Source organism: Cnephaeus nilssonii (assembly GCF_951640355.1).
Source record: "Cnephaeus nilssonii genome assembly, chromosome: 11".
Classification (NCBI taxonomy): Eukaryota; Metazoa; Chordata; class Mammalia; order Chiroptera; family Vespertilionidae; genus Cnephaeus; species Cnephaeus nilssonii.
This window is the reverse complement of record NC_137082.1, coordinates 87202506-87227392: the sequence shown is the minus strand read 5'-3', so window position 1 is coordinate 87227392 and position 24887 is coordinate 87202506. Positions and strand designations below refer to the sequence as shown.

At 47.1% G+C, this 24887-nt stretch overlaps 1 protein-coding gene across 9 annotated transcripts in view; it reads left to right on the top strand.

Annotated features, from left to right (window-relative positions):
- Positions 1–24887, top strand: part of DTNA (dystrobrevin alpha) — a 305164-nt gene that overhangs the window by 266355 nt on the left and 13922 nt on the right. For all 9 annotated transcript variants that reach the window (XM_079785103.1, XM_079785102.1, XM_079785104.1 and 6 more), the window contains 5 exons: positions 2054–2141; positions 4675–4772; positions 6516–6629; positions 12102–12198; positions 22258–22417. In XM_079785103.1, coding sequence (XP_079641229.1) covers positions 2054–2141; positions 4675–4772; positions 6516–6629; positions 12102–12198; positions 22258–22417 — 557 coding nt within the window. The remainder of the gene's footprint in view (positions 1–2053; positions 2142–4674; positions 4773–6515; positions 6630–12101; positions 12199–22257; positions 22418–24887) is intronic.

The window sequence follows — 24887 nt, the reverse complement described above, 5'->3', positions numbered from 1 at the left end:
TGTGTGTAAGGTAGACGCTGGAGAGCTTTCAAAATAATAGATCTTCCCATTCAAGATTCAGTCTACACAGCAGCCCCTTTTTAATTCATCATAGTCTTGTAGCAACATTACTGATTCTAAAGTCTTGAAATGAATAGCCAGGGATAGAGCAAGTGTTGGAATCCGTATTTCTTTAATGATTTAGGGATTATTGGCCATTCATTTTCAACCATTTGTAATTGAAGTCTTGAAATAATGGAATTTATCAGAGAAATGCCTCATTCACTCCTATATAATTTGAACATGCTGAAATGGCACAGGTGGACTCATAAATCCTTTGTGTGCACAAAGGGGCAATCTATCACTCCACCCCTCATTCGGTCAGTGCTGGGGGAGGAGAAGTATGGAGGATGAATTACAGCTTACTAGACCGAATCCCATAATTTCACGTCTTACATTTCCAGGAGGCTTTTTTATGTAACCTTCCTATTGTTTATACGTACTTGCTGGTCATTCATGATAAAAGACACTTTGATCATGAGGTGTTTTTTTATCAAGTTTTTTTGTTATTTATTTACCAAAACACTCACAAATGTTTTTGACCAAGTCACTTTCAGGCTGTCAAACACATCGTTGTCCTGGGCTCGGAGCAAGGGGCCCTATTCTCTACACAGTGTTTAAGTAGGCTTACCGTCACTGATGCACCAGCCAGAAATGATAAACATGTTAAAAGCAAATTAAATTGCTTCTTTGTGTGTAGTTTTATGTTTAAAGCAAAGGCAGTGGAACTTCCTTTCTCATTAAAGCTGCAACGAGAAGTTCAGTTACTGCTTTTAGCCACTGCGGAGTGCACATACCGTGTTATAAAGACAAACGTCGGCTTTACAGCATCGGTTTTCCAAAACTAACTCCCTTCGCTTTGAAATTATTTTCTTACTGCAAGCCTTTTGTATGCCAATTAAAATCTCAATCCACAGGGATCGATACTATACCTATGTCAACCTGAAATCCTAAAATGTTCTGTCATAAGGGAATGTTTGGAAAATATCACACATACCACATGGATATCAGTTAAATGCTCATGAAAAATGATCTATTTTACATAGTTTAGATGTTCCATCTTATTTTCAAGATCTTCTAGGTCCTTGCTACTCAAAGTGTCGTTAGACCAGCAGTACCAGAGGATCTCAGAAGCTTGTTAGAAATGCAGATTCTCGGGTTCCGCCCTCCCCTGCCCACAGGGAGGGGCCTGTGACTCAAGAGGATTTTCATGAGGTTGCCATCAAGCTGTGGGCTGGGGCTGTGATCTCATCTGAAGGCTCTGCCCATCTGAATTCATTCACAAGGTGCTGGCTGGCTGGCTCCGGCGCCTCATGACATGGGCCTTTCCACAAGCCACCTAATGGCATGGCAGTTAGCTTCCCACAGAGCAAGCAATCCAAAAGGGCTCAGAGAGGGAAAACATGCCCCAGATGGAAGCCATGGTCTTTTATAACCTAACCTTGGAAGTGGCATTCCAGTACTCCTGCCATATTTTATATTATATTCCGTAGAAGCAAGTCAGTAAGTCCAGCCCTTACTAAAGGGAGAAGCAAGTTAGTCAGTCCAACCCATACAAGAGTAAACACCAGGAAATGGGGATCACTACCGGCTGACCACCGTTGTTTGCTTTTTTTTTTTTTAATCTAGCTTTCATATTTTCTAACATGCCTATTTTGTACATGTATTACTTGTGTTATGAGGAAATAAAAATATCAAAAGCAATATAAAATTAAAGAGAAAATATTCTTTTATCAGAAATGTTCATCAAAACCATCACTCCTCTTTGGAGCTTTCTTAGGAAGACAATTGGAGTGAGTGAGACAGGATTTATTAGTGACCTTCCTGGCCACATACTAGATTCATGTTATGGATTCATGTTATAAATCCAAGTCTGAGATCATTAGCCTAATAGGATTTTATATAGTTTTCAAGTTTTTGCACTGAAACATTGAAATAGCAACACCCTTGATGGTGATAGGAATACATCCATCCTTCCCGTCGCCTAACAGTCTCCTCGCTCTGTTCTCAATAGTATGCTGGAGAGCTCAAACCGGCTTGATGAGGAACACAGGCTGATCGCCAGGTACGCGGCAAGACTGGCGGCAGAGTCCACTTCGTCTGTAAGTAGTGGGAGTGAGAGGATGTCGTGTTCATTGTTGATCCTATAGCTCAGGGGTGGGGGACGCCTGGCCTTATACAACCCAGGAAGTCATTTGGTCTGGCCCTGCCAAAGCATGAGGGGTGAGTTAATTAAATGTTTGACCAAACACAGCAGGCTAATGTTTAAGTTGATAATTCTGTATGGCCTGAGAGTGATGTCATAAATATCCAGATGGCCCTTGGCAGGAAAAGGTTCCCCACCCCTGCTGATAGTTGGTGCTACAACCGCAGAGGTCCAGAGTTGCTACTTGTGCTCTTCAAGACCTAAGAATGGTCTGGCCTCCCACCCCTTCCATCTTTTCCCTTCTCAGCTCTCATTCTGGTGCCAGAGATCGTAGCTTGAGTTATTCTGTTACGACATTGCTGAAACAGACTAACGCCTGATTTCTCTGGATAATGCTGGATCGCTTAATATAAAGAGCGCAGCAATGACCCAGATAAGTTTTTACTTTTATCAATAATATGTAAAATGTGTACGGGAAAGAGAAGAGTATGCAGTGAAATCAGAAGAAAAGCCTGGGTCACAGGTCAAAGCTGCCATGTGCCGGACTTAGCTAGAGAAAGGCATTTCGGGTATAAAACGTAGGATCTCAGACTTATTCATTAGCAACGCAAATCGTTTCTTTTTATTTTTTTTTCTTAGTCCTTTTTTTTTCCAAATCATTTCTCTTTTAAAATAACTGCTAATTAAAAAATTATAGAGAAGCTTTACAAAAGCCAGACATTTACCACACGTAACCTTTCCTACAATCCCCCTTCCGGATGTTAAAAAGCGGGCTTAGGCAACGGATACCATTTTTAAAAGTCTGGCATTCTTTGGTAGAAAGATTTTTTTTTAATTGTTTTAAAAGCAGTAAATATTGACATCAAGAAGTTCCTACAATGTACTATAGAGCAGAGAACGCAAGACGCAGGGACCTATACATAACCTAACCCTATGTTTTAAATGAGTGGTTTTTAGCCACATGAAATTAGATCCCTCGGTTTCCAAAGTCCCAAAGTCCCATCTCCCTTAAACCAGTCCTGGAAAAGGTGCAGCTGGGCTTCAGCACAGCTAGAAGCAAAGCCAGTTTCCAAAGCTCCTGGTCCACAGTGGAGCTGTGTCCACGTGGCATTAAGCTACGCCTAGGCATTAAGCCAGTGTGTGGAGTCTGCAACAAGAGTCTCAAGGGAGCTAGAGGCCGAGAGAGAGAATTCCCTTTGGTTAGGACTTAAGTATCTCAGATTTCAACCCCCCAGTGACTCGCTCCCAGGTATGATTGACAGACAAGCACTTTCCCACGTCACCCAGACCTTACTGGGCACACATCTATTGTGTAGTCCCTTCCCCCGTCGACCTGCAGGGAACAGACCTAGAGAATCTGACCCTATTTTTATAGAAAATGACAAATTAACCCTTGACTAAATACACATACACACAAACACACACACACACACACATATATGGTATATTATGTGTGTGTATTTAATCAGTGATTCATTTGTTTATAATATACACTGAGTGGCCAGATTATTATGATCTCTGAATATATAATAATATGGCCACTCAATACATACATACATACATACATACATACATACATTTATTTATTTATTTATTTATTTATTTATTTATTTATTTATTTATTAGAGGCCCGGTATATGAATTCGTGCATAGGTGGGGTCCGGCCAGCCTGGGCCAGGGGGAGGGGACATGGGCGGTTGGCTGGCCTACCTGCTGGTTGAACTCCTGGTTGAGAGGACAATGTTCATATTAGCCTTTTATTATATAGAATATACACTGAGTGGCCAGATTATTATGCGTTCAGAGATCATAATAATCTGGCCACTCAGTGTATAATTTGTTAGGAGTTAATTTGTATCTGTATATACATGTATAATTTTATATATATATGTATAATTTTATAAGAATGGAGAAAGTTATGACTGCATATATACCAGTTAAAGCTGGTTGCATGACCAAGAATGAATATATATATATATATGTATATATATATATATATATATATATGTTAAATGACATGTAAAGAAATGCTAAAAGTATATTAACCAAAAGAAGAAAAGAAAGTCATACTAACTATGATTTTAAAACTATGAAATTTCTAATTGCATATTACAGTGGTTGAACAGTAATTCTAGAGAAAGAGTTATCTCAACAGTGAGTGTTTTTTATGCCCACATATACTGAGAGGATCGTTGCAATGGGAACAGCATGGTCAGAATAAAATAGCTCCCCAAAGGCTTCAAATCAGAAAGCTAAAAGACAATTTTTTTACGTTTTGTGTATTTGCCTGCCAAAGATTCTGTTCTGCTTTTCATTGCGTAGATGTGCTTCAAACCCACAGAAAAGTTGGTCCTTGGGAGCGGAATGGCCATTTAATTTGTATATCTTTGCTTTTTGGTTTGTATAGAAATTGTTTCTTTTTTCTCACCTGCACGTCTCATGAGTGCTGTCTCCTCGACAGTAAACCGTGCACCCCTCGTGTTTTGCAGCAGCCAGCTCAGCAGAGAGGCGCTCCTGACATCTCCTTCACCATCGACGCGAATAAGCAGCAGAGGCAGCTCATCGCAGAGCTGGAGAACAAGAACCGGTAAGGCCGCTCGGCGGCTCGGCTGCGTGGCTTTTTGATCAAAGTGCGCGCCCGTTGATACCCTGCAGTCAAGCTTTAACATGCCCCGGTTCTTCACCTGCGTGGATGTTTAAGGCCACGTCTGAGGAGCCTGGGCTAGACCTGCCAGAGCAAGTACCAAAGGCTGAGGGAGCCTGATGTATGTGAGCTCCGGAGCTAACAAGCCCGCGTTCAGGTCACCTCTGCCACTAATGTGCTATTGAACTTGGGCAAGTCTTCCCGCTGGCCTGCTCTTTGATGTCCTCGTTCATGAAACAGAAAACAGTGGTACCTATATATAATAGGATTGTTATGAGGATGAAATAGACTACGATTACAGAAGACAGCATAGCTCCTTATAGACTAAGCACTCCGGGCTCCTTCCATAGCTTACCGTTATTCTTTCTCATCAGAGCTGCTTCCTCCTTGGGCTACATGGCTCCGCCATGGTTCTATCCCTACAACCAACAAGGAGAACCAGGGAGAGTCCTGGCATATCAGGGTGTTGGCCCTGGAGATCTTCAGCCAGGGCACTGGGTTTCAGGCTGAGCTCCGAGAGACCCTGGAGCCTCCGGAGAGGCGCCTGGGAGGGGGGAGCAAGGACCAGGAGCACCCTTCCCCTCACGTGCTGGGGTTCCGTGGAATGTTTCTCTTAAATGTTTCACCATGGAACACAAAGGGGAGCCAGAAAAAGGTGGAAGCCCGCTGAATGGCAGCCAACCTTCTCACCGTCCTCAGGAGACGGGGGTGGCTGGGGACCGGCCTCTGGGTGCTGGTGTGCTGGTGAAGCAGACCGTGGTGAATTGGCCTTCGGAGAGGAAGCCACCCCCTGGCTCACCCGGTTCTCCTGCCGTCCCGGTGCTCTGTTCTGTCTCACTGGCTCTGACGCACTGTGTTGGCTGGGAGACCACCCCGCCCCCAGGAACATGTGACTTGTTACCTTGCTAATGGCTTCTCGCTCACTTAGGGGCCGTTTGCCTTACACAGGTTGCCTCTCCTTTATGGTCGGCCTGATGCTCACCTCCGTGCAGGGCAGCCCAGGCCCCACATCAATCTCACCCCTGACAAAGGTCACGCCGAGCGCTCTCTAATGTCACAGACCAATTACAGTGAATCCTCTCAAAACCGCTTTCCCTCTAAGGCTGCTCTCATTGGGACCCATCGCTAAGGCTGACAGTGTGAGGAAAAGAGAGAATTCTGCCCAAGCGTGACCTTCTCAGATCAATTCCGTGAGCGCGATGTCATTCCTGGCGAGCGAGGGGGGTTATTTCGTTTTGTGAAACGATCACCCTGTATCCCTGGTTCCCCTCTGAGCCCGCTGCCTTGGAAATGGCAGCCCCTGTCTGGTGTCAGTGTGACCGTAAATAACAGGAAGACACGTGTTTGTCCCGTTAGCCGTGCAATCTTCCAGGCCGAGCACATGCCCACGGCATGATATTCCCGCCAGAGAGAGGGGCAGGTCCTGTGAGAACGCTCAGCCCGAAGGCTCGGGGTGCTGCAGCCTCCTCCCAGCTCCGATGGGCCCGAGAGGGAGTCGGACCCTCTCCTCCACGCGGCCCCTAGCTGCAGCCACGCCTCATAAACTCAGCTGGGTTAGGGAGGGTGGGTGCTGCTCAGACCCCTTCTGGGCGCTGGTGGCCCTGAGCCGCTCTGCTCAGACGTGAGGTCCTGGATGCTCGGAGAGGTGACTGACCCCGGTTTCTTGCCTTCCTCCTCTCTCCCAAGAGAAATCTTACAGGAGATCCAGCGGCTGCGGCTGGAGCATGAACAGGCCTCGCAGCCCACTCCGGAGAAGGCGCAGCAAAACCCCACTCTGCTGGCCGAGCTGCGGCTCCTCAGGTAAGAGGAGCCCCCGGGTCTCAGGGGGACCGGTGCCCGCGTCTTCCAGGAGGCCTAGCAGTCCGGCCAGCACCGGCCCTTCGCCAGCTTCTGACCTCCGTTTGTTCTTTAATCGCACGCACCTTATTGCTGAGATTTGGGGGTTTGAGGGAGAAGCTGTTTCTATTTTATTCTTTCATTTGATACAGACAAAGGAAGCCATCCTTTAGGTCAGAAACAAAATCTCTCACTGGAAAAAAATTTAACTCAGATTTCTTGAGTTATTTGTACCCTCAAAAGCTTGTTTATAATACAAGTGATCAAAACATTTTTACATTTAAATATGTACCTGGAACCCATAAAAGGGAGACTGGTTTTCTCTAAATCTGGGACCCTAATAGCTTTACTTACAGATCTCAAAACATGGTCCCCACACCTCCTTGTGCTGCATTTGAGAGTAAAGACCTGGGCTTACCTCCCCTGTCAACATAGGGCATTTGTGTTGGAAAGGACCTTAGGTCACCGGTCCAACCCCCGAACCTCAGTGCCCTTCTCCGAGTCGGGAAGGTAGAAGTAGCAGGATGTGGGTGAGGCCGTGGCTCCCTCTGCTCCCGTGAGAGAAGGGAAGGCATGCCTGGGCTCCGTGTCAAACTGGCTCCTCTCCCTGCCTTGCATATGGCACATGCTCAAACCTACGTGTGTAGCAAACAAAACAAACATAAATTCCAAGGCATTCCCTCGTAGCAGTGTCCTGTTTCACAAGGTACTTTCTGTTAGCAAGGACAGCATACTCCCCATCTTTCGGTTTGGGTGCCAAATATATTCCTGACACGGGGCATACTTCTTACGTATAGTCATGTGCCACATAGCGCTGTTCCAGTAGACAACAGACAGCATAGGCGGTGGTGGTCACATAGTCTGTAATGGAACTGAAAGCTCCTGTTGCCTATGATGTCGTGGCCGTCATATCGTAGTGGCACAGTGCGTTGGGGATGCTGGTGTCAACCAGCCTACTGAGCTGCCAGGCAGGTGAAGTATAGCGCATAAAACTCTGTACAGCACATAATGCTGGACGATGATAATAAACGACCATGCTCCACCTTATGTAGTTACAATACTATACCTTCTATCATCATTTTAGTGTAGCCTCTTTCTATTTTTAAAAAATCGTTTGCTGTAAAACAGTATGCCACGTTGTGCCGGCGGCAGCAGCCTCACACATCTTGTGTTTACTTTGTCTCTTGATAGCATCGTTTTGTCTTGTGCTTGATGTGATCTCATATTGCTTTGCACAGACAGGAACGTGCTATACAGGCGTGTAGCCTGGGAGCAGTAGGCTACACCATGTGGCCTAGGTGTGCCGGCCGGACCATCTAGGTTTGTTAAGTGCCCTCTGTGATGTTCACACAACAAAACCACCCACGGATGGCTCTTCCAGAGCACAGCCCCATTGCCAAGTGGGCCATGATTGTACCGATGCCTCTTTTCAGAAACCTTTGCCAGAATTAGGCTGTCGTTTACTTTCTCCATATGAAGCGACTAAATGAGGCAGGTTCTGTTTGGCTCTGTTTTTTTTACCAAATACCTCGTGATGGGAGCCGTGGATGTTTCTGGGGGTTCCGCTCTAACCCTGCTCTTCAGACATGTTAACAGCTGAGCACGGCAGCACCGCTGGCCCAGCCTGCAGGCCCTGCCTGCCCTCGGCTGGGACCCATGCGCCTGGCTGGTGGGACCAACCCTCCACAGGAGTAAATCTGAGTTCGGAAAGGAAATCTACAGAACCTGCGCCTGGTGGGGCTGCTGAGGTCACATCAGACTTGAGAATAACTGAATCAGTTACCGGACGAAACAGGAATTCTTCCTTTCCGACCTGTTTGATTTCTGGTCTCTCTCCAGAGAGATGATTGGAAACTCTTGCACATTCTACCACACCATCCCCAGAAAGGGTGAAAACGAAGAGAAGGACAAAGTGACGTTTCACATCTTCCTCCTCCTCAAAGACATATAAAAGGAAGGACTCTTTGAAAGTATCTTTCACGAAATAGGTCCTCCAAGCTCACAAGTTGAAAATTAACCCTTTGCACTCGCTTGCTTTTTTCATACGAGCTGCTACCGATGCTAACCGTGTTGAGTCACACTCGACATCCGAGTGCAAAAGGTTAAGTTGGATACACGCAGAAATATAACTGCATAAAGCAACTCGGAAGCAGAGTGGTCCCTCATCTACACAGCTGAGGACTTTTTCTCCACCTGAAATGTCCTTTACGCCCCTTCTACTGGCTGTCCCATTCTCATCAGCATTTCCATCAATTCCCACCAGTTAGCATTTGCCTTCCAACGTATTTGGTTCCATTTGGATAATCCAGTCTGGGAAGGCATCTTGATGTGCCTGGGTCACTGTTGATGAGTTTTCCAACTGACATTTCTTCCCTCTGGTCCTGACTTGGTATTCCCATGGCCCCAGCTGAGCCTAGAGCTACACGAAGGAGTCTGACCTGCAAGAACTCATGTCCCTCTGGCCCCAGCTGAGCCTAGAGCTACACGAAGGAGTCTGGCCTACAAGAACCCATGTCCCTCTGGCCCTCACTGTCAGCTGGTGCCCCACACCTGAGGCTTGAGGCCTGAGGCCTGAGACACCTAATCCCAGCTGATTTGCTTTGCCTGCCTTCATACTCTACACCAGGCGTCCTCAAACTACGGCCCCCAGGCCACATGCGGGTGTTTTTGCCGTTTTGTTTTTTTACTTCAAAATAAGGTATGTGCAGTGTGCATAGGAATTTGTTCATAGTTTTTTTTAAACGATAGTCTGGCCCTCCAACGGTCTGAGGGACAGTGAACTTGCCCCCTGTTTAAAAAGTTTGAGGACCCCTGCTCTACACATTTCTTCTGCCTGAAAGAAATACCCTCCTTTTAAGAGTATTTCTCTAGCCCAGTGATGTGGCTCAGCGGTTGAGCTTCAACCATGAACCAAGAGATCACCATTTCCATTCCAGATCAGGGCACATGCCCACGTTACGGGCTCGATCCCCAGTAGAGGGCATGCAGGGGGCAGTTAATCGATGATTCTCTCAACAATGTTTCTATCTCTCTATTCCTCTCCCTTCCTCTCTCTAAAAGTCAATAAAACCATATTTTTTAAAAAGAATATTTCTCTAGGAACTTATAAACCACTTGTTCTGTGCTAAGCACTTTCACAATTTGTGGATTTCACAGATGCCCTGACATCCCAGGTTAAGAAACCCAGCTCCCAGTGTTCTAAGCTTTATTCTTTCATCATGTCATATTTTGAAAGCACTCCAAGACAATGGCCTCTTGCATAGTTACTCTGGCCTCCGTTCACATTGAGGGGAAGCCAAGTCAAACAGCCACAGAAACGCCTTTTTGAAGCTCTGAGAGAGGTCTCCTCCTTCCGTTACCTCCTTCCCGGGCCCTTTTATTGAGAAACCAACTGGCCCAAGTTCTTTTAGCTCAGGGACAGGAGAGGGGAGAACGGAGCAGAGCTCTGCTCCTCGTGAAATCATAGTTTATTTTTTTATCTGAAGAGCACTGTGACCTTTCTAAACGATCATATTTTCCTTTTCACTTTAGCCACACAAAGCTGAAAGCCAAGTTTGTAAACCAGATCTAACAACTAACTAGGATGATCTGATGGGCATTTCTGTGTGCTAACCCAACACTTCCTATGTGCTCTGCTCCGCATTCACTCTTGCATAGAATTGCTGTTCCTTATCCCCAGGATTCAGGAAAGAGGCAGTTGTTAAGGAAATCAAAGGAAAGATTGCTCTGGCAGTAAGCCTTAAGTGGCAAGAAAAAGCTGAAAATATATTCAAAAAGAGTTGAGGTGTGTTTATAAATTTTAACTTTGTCATTCGTTATGGAGTGAGCCTATCTGAAAGCAAATTAGAGGTGTCGCACTTATCTCTATAGCCTGTCCGCCCACAGAGTATCCTTCCATAGGATGAGCCCTTGGCCTAACTCAGTGTGACATTTCATTTGCAGATTGTCAGCTTTTCATCGCAGAGTCCCTGCTGTAGCTCCACCTAATATTGTGTCTGTGCCATGACACGGGGCATGTCCACCCCTGCGCTAATGCACATACGGTTAAAATATCCACACATTGTTTCCGACTCAGACAGGGAAGCCTTTGGGGCAAGAAAAAATGTATTACTTAGTCACTAATGGTCACTAAATAATCGAATTTTAAGTTGATTTGAAATGCATACATATACTTCAGAAATGTGAGCCATTAATACTCACCTTCAGACTGTTTCATTTATTCCCCCTCTTAAGGATATTTTTGATACCTCTTAGTGTCAACATCAATAATAAGAGTATAGATTGTCATGCGTGACAATTCCATTCTTGTCAGCAGTTTAATTGCTCTACAAAACAAAATTAAATTAAACAAAGACAAGCCTTGTAGATTATTTTTAGTTAAAACAATTATATAGGAATTTCTTTATTCTGACTTCACTTAAAGCAAACCAAAACCAAAAAATTTAGATTGACTGTAATAACTATGCAACATTAATATTTGACCTCTGAAAGGCACTACTTTGCATACTAAGGATGGAACAGATGGAAAATGTACTTTTCTAAATCCAATTTTCAAACATTAAGGTAATAAGTGTTTTCTGTGAGATTTATAAGAGGATTCTTGGGTTTGGAGAATTTGTGGAATTGGCCTTTTTCTTTTTTAAAAATACATTTTTGGTGATTTTAGAGAAAAAGAAGGGCGAGGGAAAGATAGAAACATCAATGATGAGGGAGAATCATTGATTGGCTGCCTCCTGCACATACCTCACTGGGGACTGAGCCTGAAACCCCCACATGTGCTCTGACTAGGAATGGAACCATGTCCTCCTGGTTCATGGGTCAACACTTAACCACTGACCCCTCCCAGCTGGATGGGGATTGGCCTTTTTCAGGGATGGTTTGGTTTTTATTTGTTGTGTTAAGGAAACCCAATAACATAGCACAGGGGCCATGACATAGTAAGTATTAAGAAAAGAGTTCATCTTGGCCAGCTGGCGTGGTTCTGTGGTTGGGCGTTGACCTATGGACCAGGAAGTCACAGTTCGATTCCCGGTCAGGCCATATGCCTGGGTTACGGGCGTAATTCCCAGTGCGGTGCGTGCAGGAGGCAGCCGATCAATGGTTCTCTCTCATCATTGATGTCTCTATCTCTCTCCCCCTCCCTTCCTCCCTGAAATGAATAAAAATATTTTCAAAAAAAGAGTTTATCTAAGGCTAATCCAGCGTAAAAGGGGAGAAGTGTCCAAAGGATTTTAATTCTATTTTAGTATGATTTCTAACAAATCAATGTACACCTCAGAGCTGTAATGGCTCAGTCATTGGACAGTTCCCTGCCTAGTAACCATGTCAGACACCCAGAGATGCCCTTCCCTGGGGGTCCCCTAGTCCCACCCGATGGGAAGTGTGAGTGACTGGGCTGTTGGATGCTGTTTCTGATGACGGCTGCTGCTTTCTCAGACAGCGCAAGGACGAGCTGGAGCAGAGGATGTCCGCTCTGCAGGAGAGCCGGCGGGAGCTGATGGTCCAGTTAGAAGGTCTCATGAAGCTACTCAAGGTAAGACGTTGGCATTTGTGAAATTTTGTGCACATAATGTGCATCATTTTTTATAATCCCGATATGTGATTTCCCCAAAATGCAGTCTTAAATTCAGACATCAGAACTTTTCTCAGCTACATCACATGATAGCAGTCAAGTAGCGGGCTTACCCTTATCCGTTTTCTGGAACCTGATGACTATCATGGAACAGCTTCTCGGCTTGTTTCCAGTTTCATGTGTCCTTGAACGTAATAAAACTGGACTTATTTAGAAACGTTTACTTTACTAGCTTTCAGCAGTTCTGATTAAATTGAACAGAAGTTAATGTCTAATTCATGAAATGAAGATGTAGTGATGAATTAACTTTTGGTGATCGTAGTTTCATTCAGAGGAGTAGCTTTATTAATTCCAGTAAAATTTTTTATCTTACCTGGGTGGCTTTAGCAGCAAGTCACATAAGTTCCATGGATCTCGAATGCAAACTGTAAATGGAAATATCTCCTTTTTTTTTTATTCCTGTTGCCTGAGGAATATTCATTTCTTGGGCCAAAAAGAAATTCCTGATAAATTACTAACAAATCTAGTTTCATAAAGTTGAACTTCTTTGAAAATGTTATTGATCTCCTTACTTTTCTGAAGGCAGAGTTTCAATGAGGAGCTCTAGGAGTCCTCTGCAGAGTGTTGGAACCATTATTCTCCTGGGAAGTGACATTCTTCCTTTCATAAGCCCTAGGCCCCTGTTCAGTGTACACTGAGTCCCACTGTAAGTCAAAAATAGACTAATTGTGGCCACGTGTCCGTAGTCAGCCCAGTAGAAGTTTCAGTGCTGTGCGGTCCCCCGGCCTGACATAGACACGCATGAGCCAGGATGGGCTGCAACTGTTCGTGCCAAAGGCAGCGACTAGAACTTCCCTTATGATGACAGAGGCACAGCCCCTGGGGCCGCTCACTTGTGAGGCAGAGGTCCTGACTCCCAGTCCATTCATGGGTCCCTCACATCCCTGGCACACCTTCCTTTATTGTTCTGTATTCTCATATTCTCTCTCTCTCTCTCTCTCTCTCTCTCTCTCTCTCTCTCTCTCTCTTCCTCCCTCCCTCCTTCTCTCCTTTCCCTCCCTCCCTCTCTCCCTCTCCCTTCCTAGCCTCCTCCTCCTCCTCCTCCTCCTCCTCCTCCTCTTCCTCTTTCTCTTCCTTTTCTCCCTCCCGTCTTTCCTTCCTTCCTTCCTTTTCTTTAACAAATACTGGCTGAAACCTACCGTGGAACCTGTCAGGCACTGCTGTACACTACCACTTCTTTCTTTCGTTTCCTTTACTCTTTTTTATTCCTTAGTTGACTTTTCCCACCATCGGTGTTGGGAGCTTTCTCGTTACTACACTACCGTCAGTGTGTTAGACATGCCATGTGTAGAATTCGGTTTCTGTGGTTCTGTATGTGTTAAGATGGGACTAGGTCATTAACAACCTGTTGCTGTTTCTGGCCTGTCCTCTCATTTGATGACCCTGAGAAGCTCTTTCTGCTTTCCTTTCCAAATATACCAAATGAAGAAGGCCGATCCCCTCTTCCTCTTCACTAAGTGACAGGGAGCTTTGCACGCATCCCCCTGCTTATATTCCTGTAAATTCTATCACCATCGCACTGGATGAAAGTCTGTTTACCCCCAGCCATTGGGGCATCGACCTAACTGAGCAGCCTAAGGTATCAGGATGTACACACACCAGGACAGGCAGGTTGTGCTGAAAGATAGTTGGCACAGGGAGGAAGGAGATGAGTCTATAGTTTTAGGACTGAAGTCACTGAGTAGAAAGAGAGCTGACCTGCCACCAAAGCTGTGTTGATGTGTCCCCACCTGCTTCCCTTCACCGTGTATGTATGCTCTTCTCGGAACCCTGGGTAACCTAACTGTTATTGGTTCCATCTTTCTGTAGGAAGAAGAACTGAAGCAGGGAGTAAGTTATGTTCCCTACTGCAGGTCTTAACTAACAGTGGAGGGGCCTGCCGTCCTGCTGTTTCTCTCATTGCTTTTGCCTCTAATGTATGTTCATGCTTCAGTTTGGAAAGAGAAAAAAAATCATACTAATTTGCTTCCTTTTCAATATAGTGCTTGAATTGAAATATGTTAAATTGAGCATTTTTTATAACTATGACTTCTGTCAGCATCAAAAGAAGAACTATTACACTTTTGAGAAGAGGGAACAAATTGTAATTTGTGGGACACTTTTTAGGTCTCTGGGGGGGGTCTAAATATCAAACCAGCCTCATGCTTCTCTGGGTTGTGGAGCAAACCCTTTTCCTAATAGGAAGGTACCCATCACAGACGCTAAAGCTACACTAGGTAAAACCCACAACATACCGAAGCTCACGGGACATCCTGTGATGCTGCGAGTAGCCAGTCAGTTTCCATTTTACTGAAAAGGTGTGGGACCTCTTTTTATAAAAATTAGTCAACTCTGTCTCTTCTTGTTACATAATTATTAAGCCCCAATTCCCCACTGCTCACCAAAATGTGCTCAATCTTTTGAGAGAAAGACTCTATTCGGTACTTATTCACGTCCCAGTGTTTCGTTCTCCCAAGCGGAATCCCTACCATTGGGTGACCGTAATCTCAAACGAATAGGACACTTTCGGCCTCCTCTGCTCACTGAGAACCTCTCTGCTCTGGGAGCTCCCAGGGTCCTCACCTCCATCTCTAGGAATAGGGACACCGAGGCCCGCACTGTGGCCCAAACTCCTAAACGGAAACCCTGTGTCTAACCCTGTGGTTCAGAGGCCAGCAGAGGGAGCAGCATACTCAAAAAGTAATCATAATCCAGTGGCAGCAAAACAAAGCAGCTTCACTTTCCAGTGCATGTACCAAGCTGTGTACGACAGCACACCCGCCCCCAGTACTATCAAAAAGTTTCCCCTTCTTCCCACGGGTCGATTAGAACGACAGCCTGTCCGATTTCAACCTGCCTTTTAATTCTTCTGTATTCTCTTTCCTATTATTCATTGTGTGTGTTCGTGTGTAACAAAGAATGTTTGCAAAATGCTGGACACATTTTTAACCTTTATTCATTCCCCTGGTCTGTAAAAAAAAAAAAAAGAAAGAAAGAAAGAAAGAAAAGTGTAAAACGAATCTGTAATGTCAGACAATAAAGACAATGTATTACATTCTTTTGTATTTTGTGGGGGGAAAAAATTACTAAAACGAAAGTCCACTTTTAATGAGAGGCAGTGCCCCTGGGCGGAGGACACGCATTGGCAGCCTGTATCATTGCCCGTGAACGCACACATGGGCCATCGCTACGTACTTCCCACACACGGGGTCCTGGGAGACAGGAAGACCTGGCTGTGCGCTTCCCTCTGCAGGCAGCCTCTTTCCCTCCCTTCCTGGGCGTGTGCGTAAGAAAAGGACGTAAGGTCCCATACAACCGCCCTCCTGGTGGAGAGAGAGAGCAGCCGTCCTCCTGTAACCAGCCAGCCTGGCTTTGTCCATTTCCCTCTGGGACTGCTCTCCCGTTTCCCAGGCAACGAACGCCTTCTTCAGATGCTCAGTGGACCAGGAAGTTCACAAACCCGTAGATGCAGTCAGGACGTTCGTGTGCAGAGGGCTAGGCCCCGGCAGCGCCCATAGGAGCACTGCTGCCTCCTTTCCTTCCTGCTCCTCCCCACGGAGGGAGCCCGGCCGCGGCTGCGTCTTGGAAAGGCAGCCAGCAGCGGGCACGGCTGCCTGGGCACGGCAAGGCCATTATTGCCAACACCCAGATGTCAGCAGTGCCTTGTCTGCTTGCAGGGGGGGGGGGGGGGGGGCGGAGTTTGCATTTATTTGCTTTTATACTCAAGCCCCTTTTTTCAAAGGACCTGAAGTAGCTTACAACAAATACAACATAAACAAGGACTTCATAAACTAGAGAAATCAAAGGAGGAAAGAAAAAGTGCACATGTGCTCATTGTAAGGGACGGGAGTATTCTGAGCTCGCCGGCAAGGAGGCCAACAGCGAAGCCATAATTGGCGGTTTTATTGGGACGGAAATACTGGTTCTCAGGGGACCGGGTTTCTGTTGGCGTAAAAAGTAAAAGGAAAGTCTTCCCTCAGGGCTCTGCAGGAGGGGCGTGCCCAGCACCAGGGACAGTGCCGCTCACACTGGCCTTCAGGCAGGTTAACGGCAGCCTCCCCCGCCCCAGGCCCGGGAGGCAGTTCTACCAGGAACAAGCAAACGCCATCCACACGCACTGACTTCCGCACTGACTTCCGGCGCCTAGACTCACCTAGGGGAGAATTTAGAGGCTTTGGTCCGGCGTCTGCTTCTAAATCCTGTCTCGTTTATCAGCCTTTCCCCTTGGGGGACGATCTCTTTGTAAACTCAGACTTCAGACACCGCACACAACAAACTGTGCTGACTGAGTAACCTCTCCTTGCTTTATCCTACGTCTGTGTGGTTCGATGTATTTTATTATACTGGTCTATATAGTTCCTACTTATACTTGCCTTGTTAGAGGTAATGCATGAATTTATTCCCCTTGAGGAAAGAACATGATTTTTTTTTAAATAGTGCCTGTAATATATATAACACAATGATTATGATATGATAAGCAATAAATTTTTTTTACAAAACTTGAATTGAAATTATCCTACCCTCTTTCTTCTTTGTGTATATTTAAGATTTATTGAAGGCATCATAAAAAGATAATAATGAAGGCGGCTGGGGTGTAATTTCAGTGACGGTGTGTATGTTCCAGAGTCTCTGGTGTACTTCCAGCGCCAAATATTATGTCCCGATCTAAAACCAGCTAAATCTGAGCTGAGGATGAACTCAGTGATAACTCCTTAGGGAGATTGCTGGAGCTAGACCTGAACTGTCGCGGTCCCAGCTCTTCTCCTGCAGCGGAAGGTCTTGAGTCAGTTACCTTCCTGGGAATTTATTTCAAACGTACTGTTACGACACGGCTCACCAGGTGGTCGTATGGGTTTAAAAAGATAATGGACGTACCAGCACTTTGGAAAATACCATGTGCATGTTAGATAGAAGTATGAATATATGTGTGTGTGCACACATATACACATGGATGTATGTAAACTTTCTCGATTGACCCATACTTTACAAGCACACCCACACACAGTCATGCACTCACTTTCTTCCTTACAGTTAACAGTGTCTCCATCAGGGGAAGATGGTCAAACATCATTCCAGGTTTCACCTCCTGCCCCATTCTCTTCTGTTTACAACTAGGTGGCTTGAAGTCATAGTCGCTCAGGCTCCCGCTTCTCCCAAACATGCTGTGGGACGTGAACAGGCCAGAAAGGACGTGTTACCAGCTTAGGTTTCGCCTCTCTGTGTCCCTTGCTCTTCCTCTCTGGTGTGTATTCTGTGGAGTAGTGAAGCAATCAAAAGCGAGGGTGGGAGCATGGACAATTCTTATCATAAACAATCAGCTGCAATATAAGAGCTAACATCTAGTGTTCAAAAACGTACTCTCCCAGAGTCTTAGTCTCTCTCTCTCTCTCTCTCTCCTCTCTCTCTCTCACCCTCTCTTCCTCTCTCTCTCTCTGTCTCTGTCTTTCAAACACACACACACACACACACACACATCCATTTTTAATGTTAGGGATTGGTTAATTAATTCTAGAAAAGTAAAAATTAGTTCAGGATGAAGTCTAGCCCCTTTTATGACATTGGAGGCCCCCAAACCAGGCCCCTCCCCTTCCCAGCTTCATTCTGTCCCACTGGCCTCCCAGTCCCACCTGCCATATCCCTCCCACTTCCCATGCCTCGCTCCTGATGCTCCACGGCCCGGAATGCTCTTCTCTTCTCCCCATACCTCCTCTCTTCTGCCTGGAAATCTCTGCTGTTAGGACCCAAGTCCAGTGTTCTCCTGCCAGACAGGTCAGAGTCAGTCACCTCATCTGTGACCTCATCGCACGCGGTACACAGCCTCCCTACGATGAGTCAGCGAATGTGCACTGGGAGGAAGGATGGAAAGAGAGTTGGAGGTAGCTCAACACTGCTCTGCTCTACCTTCCCAGGCTGCTAAGTAAAACCAGGCCTGACTGGGCTGTGTTCTCAGCCACACCTGAGAGGTAGACTTTTCAAGGCGGGAGGAGGGGGACGTGGTGCCACCCACTGCCGCCTCTCGGCCGTCCTCTGCCATCGCTCCCGGCAGGGCTGGCTCCGTAGTGAGGCGTTGGGTCCCTTCCTGGATGCAGCCCTTTCTGGTGCTGAGTGGAAACCAAAATACTTCCTGGGGTGGGGGGGGGGGGGAGATCAGAAAATTTATGGATCTTGTCAGACTTTTAAAAAATTTATACAACAGCAAGTTGAGTGGATTCAGAGGGTGGAGTATAGAAATGAATTTTTCATTTATTCTCTAGGAAGAGAGCTATTTTAAATTTTCCAAGTATGATATATGTTTTCCTTCTTCCATAAATCAACTCCCTTCTAGGGAATTTTAGGTCTATATATTGATTGGCATGGACCGGCATCCCTTAAGGCTTCGCTCCATGAATCAGCGGGTAATTTCCAGGGAAGGGTGTTCACGGAGACTGTTCAGGCTAGCTCTCCTGGAGTTGTTAGCAGACACCGTGCTGCAGGCCCAGGCCAGCGGCCGCCCTTCTGTAGAGGCCACTCCTGGGACATAAGACTCGGTGGTATCTGCTCTGCTGGTCTCCCCAGTGCCAGCCGGCCCTGTCCTTTCCGAGTGGCCCTACGAGAGCAACAAAGGGAAGGCCAGAGCTGGGTGCCACGCATCCGACTGGGCACTGTCCTCACCAAGAGAGAGGGGGTCCAGGAGCCAGGGCCCCCCCAAAGGTCCAGGCAAAGACTGGGCACTGTCCTCACCAAGAGAGAGGGGGTCCAGGAGCCAGCCCCCCCCCAAGGTCCAGGCAAAGACTGGGCACTGTCCTCACCAAGAGAGGGGGTCCAGGGCCCCCCCAAAGGTCCAGGCAAAGACTGGACAAGGCGTGAGTGTTGCAAGTTGCAGGAAGGATGCCGCTGAACCTTCTTCAGCACAGAATCTCCCACTCGCATTCTTCAGGTAATCTGACGGCTTGAAATTGCACCAATTAGAGATTCACTTGGGAGATGGTTGCTATTAGTCATTCACACATTGGTGTCAGATTCCCTCGATTGTTTTTCCCTTTACGCATAACTACAGTCAATTATTTTTCTCTCAACATGGAAACCCCCCCCCCCTCGACTCCCTAAAAGGAGTGTTGGAAGCAGGCAGAGAGAAGTAGGGAAAGTTGGCCTTGGAGACCAGGCATTAAGCAGGAAGAGGTGGGACTGGGAAGGCCTCAGACAGACACAACGAGCAGGGAGCTCAGTGCGTGAGGAGCAGAGGGAACATCGCCGGAGGGAAGGGTCTCAGAGTCAGGAAGGTGAGGAAGGCAGGCACCGGCCCGGAGGGGCGGGGGTGACCCACGAGCAGCCTGTGCTGCAGAGCCTGGCGGGACAGGTGTGATCGGGGCTGCTGAACAGGACAGCCCAGGACAGCCATTCAAACACTGAGAGGCAGGCCCACAGCCCCACAGCTGAGATGTCCCAGAACTCGGAGTCTTCCAGTTTTAGAGACACAGTACCCTGCAGACACCGTATAAACAGCCGCTCATCAGTGATGAAACAACACATGTCCTGCCCCCCTGGGCACGCACGCTGCTCCCCACGACCCCGCCAGTGAAGGTCCTTGCCTGGCCCAGCAGGCAGCCCTAGGCCCCGCGCCCACACAGCTTGCTGGCGGGTCTGCGTGCTGTGCCTCCTGGCCTCAGGGTGCTCACCCTCCTGCCTTTGTGAAGCCGGAGGGAAGCGTGTGCTGGTTGGTCACGGGGCCCACAAGCCTGAGCAGCAGCTGTGGTGCCAGTTATTGCCGCTGAGCCTTCGTTTGCTAACCTGAAAAATGGGAATAATATCTCCTATGTGGCTGTGAGGAGGATCCATTGACGTAGTTGGGATCGACTGCAACTTGTTCTTTGAATATAAGCTACCATCATTCATAACACTGATTATCAGGGAAATGAAACCAAAAAAAAAAAAAATGTATGGAGAGGTGCTTTGCTTTGTAAATCACATACAAAGTGGAGTTGTATTGTGACTGGGAACCTCCTACCCCAGGGGAGGCCTGGTTCCCAGAGCCAAGAGGGTAGCCCCCTCCTTCACCCTCTGTCCAGCTGGTTCCTCAGTGAAGAGGACAGATAAGGAGGCCAAGGAGCACTTGAAATGGATGCACCGGAGGGGCTGCCAGGGGGAGGCAGCCCTCGAGGCAGCTGACCCCCATCTGCCTCCATTAGCCCATCCAGGCCCCTGCAGCCCAGGGCAGTCAGAGCAGCTGGGCTCAGACACCTGCCCAGACACTCTGGCGTCACCTCCTGGGCAATTCTGGGCACCTGCCTGGGCTCTGGGAGCCACATCTGCACATTTAGAGTAAAGATGCCTCCTGCAGCGGCCCGGACAGAATCCGTGACAGACACGAAAACCCTTGACCCCTGGCAAAGCCCGGCCCCACCGTGAAGCCATTTATTAGTGGCCTGGGAGGCGGGGGGATGCCGTGGTAGCTCAGGAGCAGAAGGTTCGTGGTCAGGAGATTGCGCTGCCACGTTTGCTGGGGAAAGCAGAGCTGTGCCTGGCGGGCTGGGGCCAGCGGGCTGCCAAGCATCGCACGCGGGCCAGCGCCTCCTCCTCGGGCCCGGACAGCCCATCCCAGGTACGGCGGGGAGGGAGCGCGTGGCGGCCTCGGCCCGTGGGCGTCACGTGCTTCCTCTCCTGTCCTCTGTGCTGTTGTGCTCCGTTTTGTAATTCCGGGTTGTCCTCCATGTATAGGTTTGACTGTTGTGTGTGACGCTGCGCCCCGGAAAGCTAACAGCAGCATGGCATTGTACAGGGCCGCCGTGTGTTGTAACGGCAAGAGGCTGTACCCACAGCGCAGATCTAATGGAATATTCCAGAGCACGGCTCTCGGGGGTGCACGCCTCGGGGTTTGGATGGGTTGGTGGTGAACCTCTGGGCCTGGCGTGGCAGAGCCCTCACTCTCCCCTACCGACCGGACCCCCAGGCTGAACGGGAATGTGTGGGAACTCCTAATCTGCTGTGTATGCCCCGAGGGTCTCCTTGCATTTTCTTACTTGTGAGTGACTGACTTCCTTTGTAAAGTAATTAAATTTGAAGAGACCTCACTGTAGAGACAAAAGCTGCGAGATTCGAGGTGTGACTGTCTAATAATGGTTTCCTGCTGAGGACTGGGGTGCAGAGATCCATGGTTTTTCGTGTTTTCTACTTCTTTCTTCACTCATCTTAAAGCTTCCTATTCTTCCTGCTGGAATGCTGCTGCTGTGTAGACCCAGAGAGACACTTCCGACAGGGAAACAGAGAGCAGCCCCAAGTTAGAAACTCAGACTGCTTTTCCTTCTCTTCCCCATTGGAACCCCCGAACCACTGAGCAGTTTAACCCTTTGCACTCGCTTGCTTTTTTCTCGATTCCTTTATTCTAATGCTAACCGTGTGGAGTCACACTCGACATCCGAGTGCAAAAGGTTGACGAAGTCAACTTTTCCTGTAAAATCAGGATTTAAAAATGTATGCCTTGTCTGATGCTTACTATGAGACGTACTATGCACCATATTGCACGCATGACTTAACTCTACATTATCCTCGACAGATGAGGCCAGGACAGACAGGTTGAAAATTTAGGAAGTACAAGCCAGACCCAGCCCCCAAAAGTCTCCCGAGTTTATACTTACAACTTTCTCCTTAGGTGTCTTTTTATTCCACGTAACACTTCCTTCAAGGAAAAAACAGGCACGCCTTGTCATTTCCCCTGCTTAACAGTAGCCTCATTCCCCGGGGACACATCTCCTACAGTATCGAACAGTGCTCTCCTGATATTCTTAGCTCTCGAGATACAACCAAAAGCTCAGATAATGTAATAAAGTCCTCCATTTCCTGCACCTGCAACTCAGGTTTTAGGACGCCCATCTCAACAACCTCGGATTTCCACCAGCTTTGAAATGTCATGGTGACTGTTTTTAACATTTGACTGAGGCCTTGGGGATGGGTGGCATTTGGGGTGTTCTCGGGAAAGCAAATTAACGGCTCGCATTGTCTCTCCAGACCCAGGGGGCAGGCTCTCCTCGCTCCTCCCCCAGCCACACCATCAGCAGGCCCATCCCCATGCCCGTGCGGTCCGCGTCCACCTGCTCCACCCCGGCCCACACGCCTCAGGACTCCCTCACAGGGGTAGGGGGAGACGTGCAGGAGGCGTTTGCACAAAGTAAGTGGCTTTGTTTGTTGTCGTGTTCTGCTTTGATGTGACCAACAAGTCACCGCGGTCCTTTGAATGGTCTAAAGCCGGGCATGTTCTAGGAGCCGTGGTCGGCAAACCGCGGCTCGCGAGCCACATGCGGCTCTTTGGCCCCTTGAGTTTTTAGCAAAGGCCAGCTGAGGAGGACCCTAATTAAGTTAATAACAATGTACCTACCTATATAGTTTAAGTTTAAAAAATTTGGCTCTCCAAAGAAATTTCAGTCGTTGTACTGTTGATATTTGGCTCTGTTGACTAAGGAGTTTGCCAACCACTGTTCTAGGCTATTCCGTGGTGACTGGCAGAGCCTGGCTGTTTTAGAAACTCCTGGCTAATCTGTTCAGCACTCACCCTCACCTTCCTAAGGCTTCTATTGCCCGGCCCCATTTCTTATGCGTCTTTGCCCATTAAGGGAAGGGAAATCCTCTCACAAATACCTCAGGAAACTCTCCATGGAACCCATGCTGTAAATTCTGAAAGATCTCCTTTCCTGCTTCTCTGCGAGAGAGCAAACTCGAGATTGAGATGAAACAATTCAGCTCTTTAGCCTGTGATCAGAGGGAAGGGTAGTCATTCTACAGATGCCCGTAAGAGCTGGATCTGCCTCTAGAATGGGGGGCTACCCAGTTAGGCCTCTGTAGTTAATAGAGGAGCGCAGAGCTGAAGGGAGATGGCAAACAGCATTCTCTCACTGGTGGCCTCTTCCATTTACACACTCATGGTTGGGAAGGGGGAGGGGAGAGTGGACGAATCCCAAGGCAAGTGATTTTACGCATTTGAAAATATTTTAACAATTTTTAAAACTTTTCTTGCCTTATTTTTTAAATTTGGAAAAAATTAGGCTGGCGGGGGAGTGCGGGGAATCCTCCTGCAGACTCTCACCCTGCTGATCTCATTCCTAGAAGTGAACACTGTTTACAGTCTGGTCCTTCTCAACTTTTCACTGATAGGTAGGTAGGTAGATAGATGATAGATAGATAGATAGATAGATAGATAGATAGATAGATAGATGTGTTTAAGTGTATTTTATAGACACTCTTTATTTTTCATACAAAGAAGCTCATGCTTATTTCGGTTCATAATTTGCATTTTCTTTAAATTACCAGTTTATCATGGCATTCTTCCAGGTTCTTACCTATGGATCTGAGGTCAAGAAAGACAGCGATTCCACTTCTGGGAATTTATCTGAAGGCAGAAATTCAAAAGACCAAAAATAAAATAGTTTTGAGTAAACCATTTCCAACATATATGGCAGTTAAGTTTTATCATTTCCGTTAGACATAAAGCATATAGAGATCAGTAAGAAGAAGACATCCCCAAAATAAAAATAGGTAAAGGGTATGAACAGAGAGAAATTATAAATGGCCAATAACAATTTGAAAAGATGTTTTTAAAAATCAATAATATCCAGATATAGAAAAGTGTGAGGAAATAGGCCCTCTCGCCCATTGTTGTATGGGGACAACAGTCGTACCTTTTACAAGGGGAAGAATGAGGTGTTCTCTCTTATGAGAGAAAAGGGAAGATCCATACTAGGGCTTTTCCTTCTGAAAAAGAAAATAATTTAAGTTATACAAAGTAACTAGGTTTTACTTTAATTTTTAAAAGGAAAAATGTCCTTTCCCTAAATCTTACTTTAAGGAAATTTTAAATCAGTTTGAGCTTCCTATTAGAATTACTGTTTTATCTAACTACTTTGGTGTTTTAAATTTTCATGTATCTATCCTTTCACTAACTTAGTTGTACTTTCTGAGAAGTGACAGAATGAAATGTGGCCAAGCTCACAAAGAGCTTGTGCTGCATAAGTTCATCTATAAGTCAGATATTTGGAATCTTGGTCCCTTTTTTCCAAAGATTATGGTGATCAGCCCTCTGTTCCATCTCAACCCTGCCTGGTCCCCAGGCCAGCCCACAGAGACCCATCTAACCCTTAGTGTGCCTGGAACATCATGCTAATATCTCTCTACCATGAAGAAACAAGGACTAAGTCCCAGTTCAGGGTACCAGACATACATCTTGTGCGCATGCCTTGCAGCCAGAGCAAGAATCTCCCCGCCCCCCCCCCCCCCGCCCCTTTTCCATGCTCTGGGGCATTCAGTACCCAGCGTTCCCATTCCCACGAGGTACCTGTAAGGGGAGGGGGAGCTCGGGGAGGCCCCATGGGACACCAGGGCTGCAGTGATAGAGAGAGAATCCGGTGGGCCTGGCCACCAGGTAGTGGCTGAAATGATCGGAGCGGCTAGGAAGGTGCGGCTCTCCTGGCAGAAGCTGGCCGTTCATCTGTGTGGGCTGTTCTTCCGAAGGGCCATCACGCACACTGGTTTACCTGGGACCATCCCCCTGGGTGCCGGGTCACCCCGTCTTATTATTCAGACCTCCCTCGTTCACTTGCAGAATTGTCCCAGCTTGGACAGTAAATTATATGAACCCCCATCGGTTG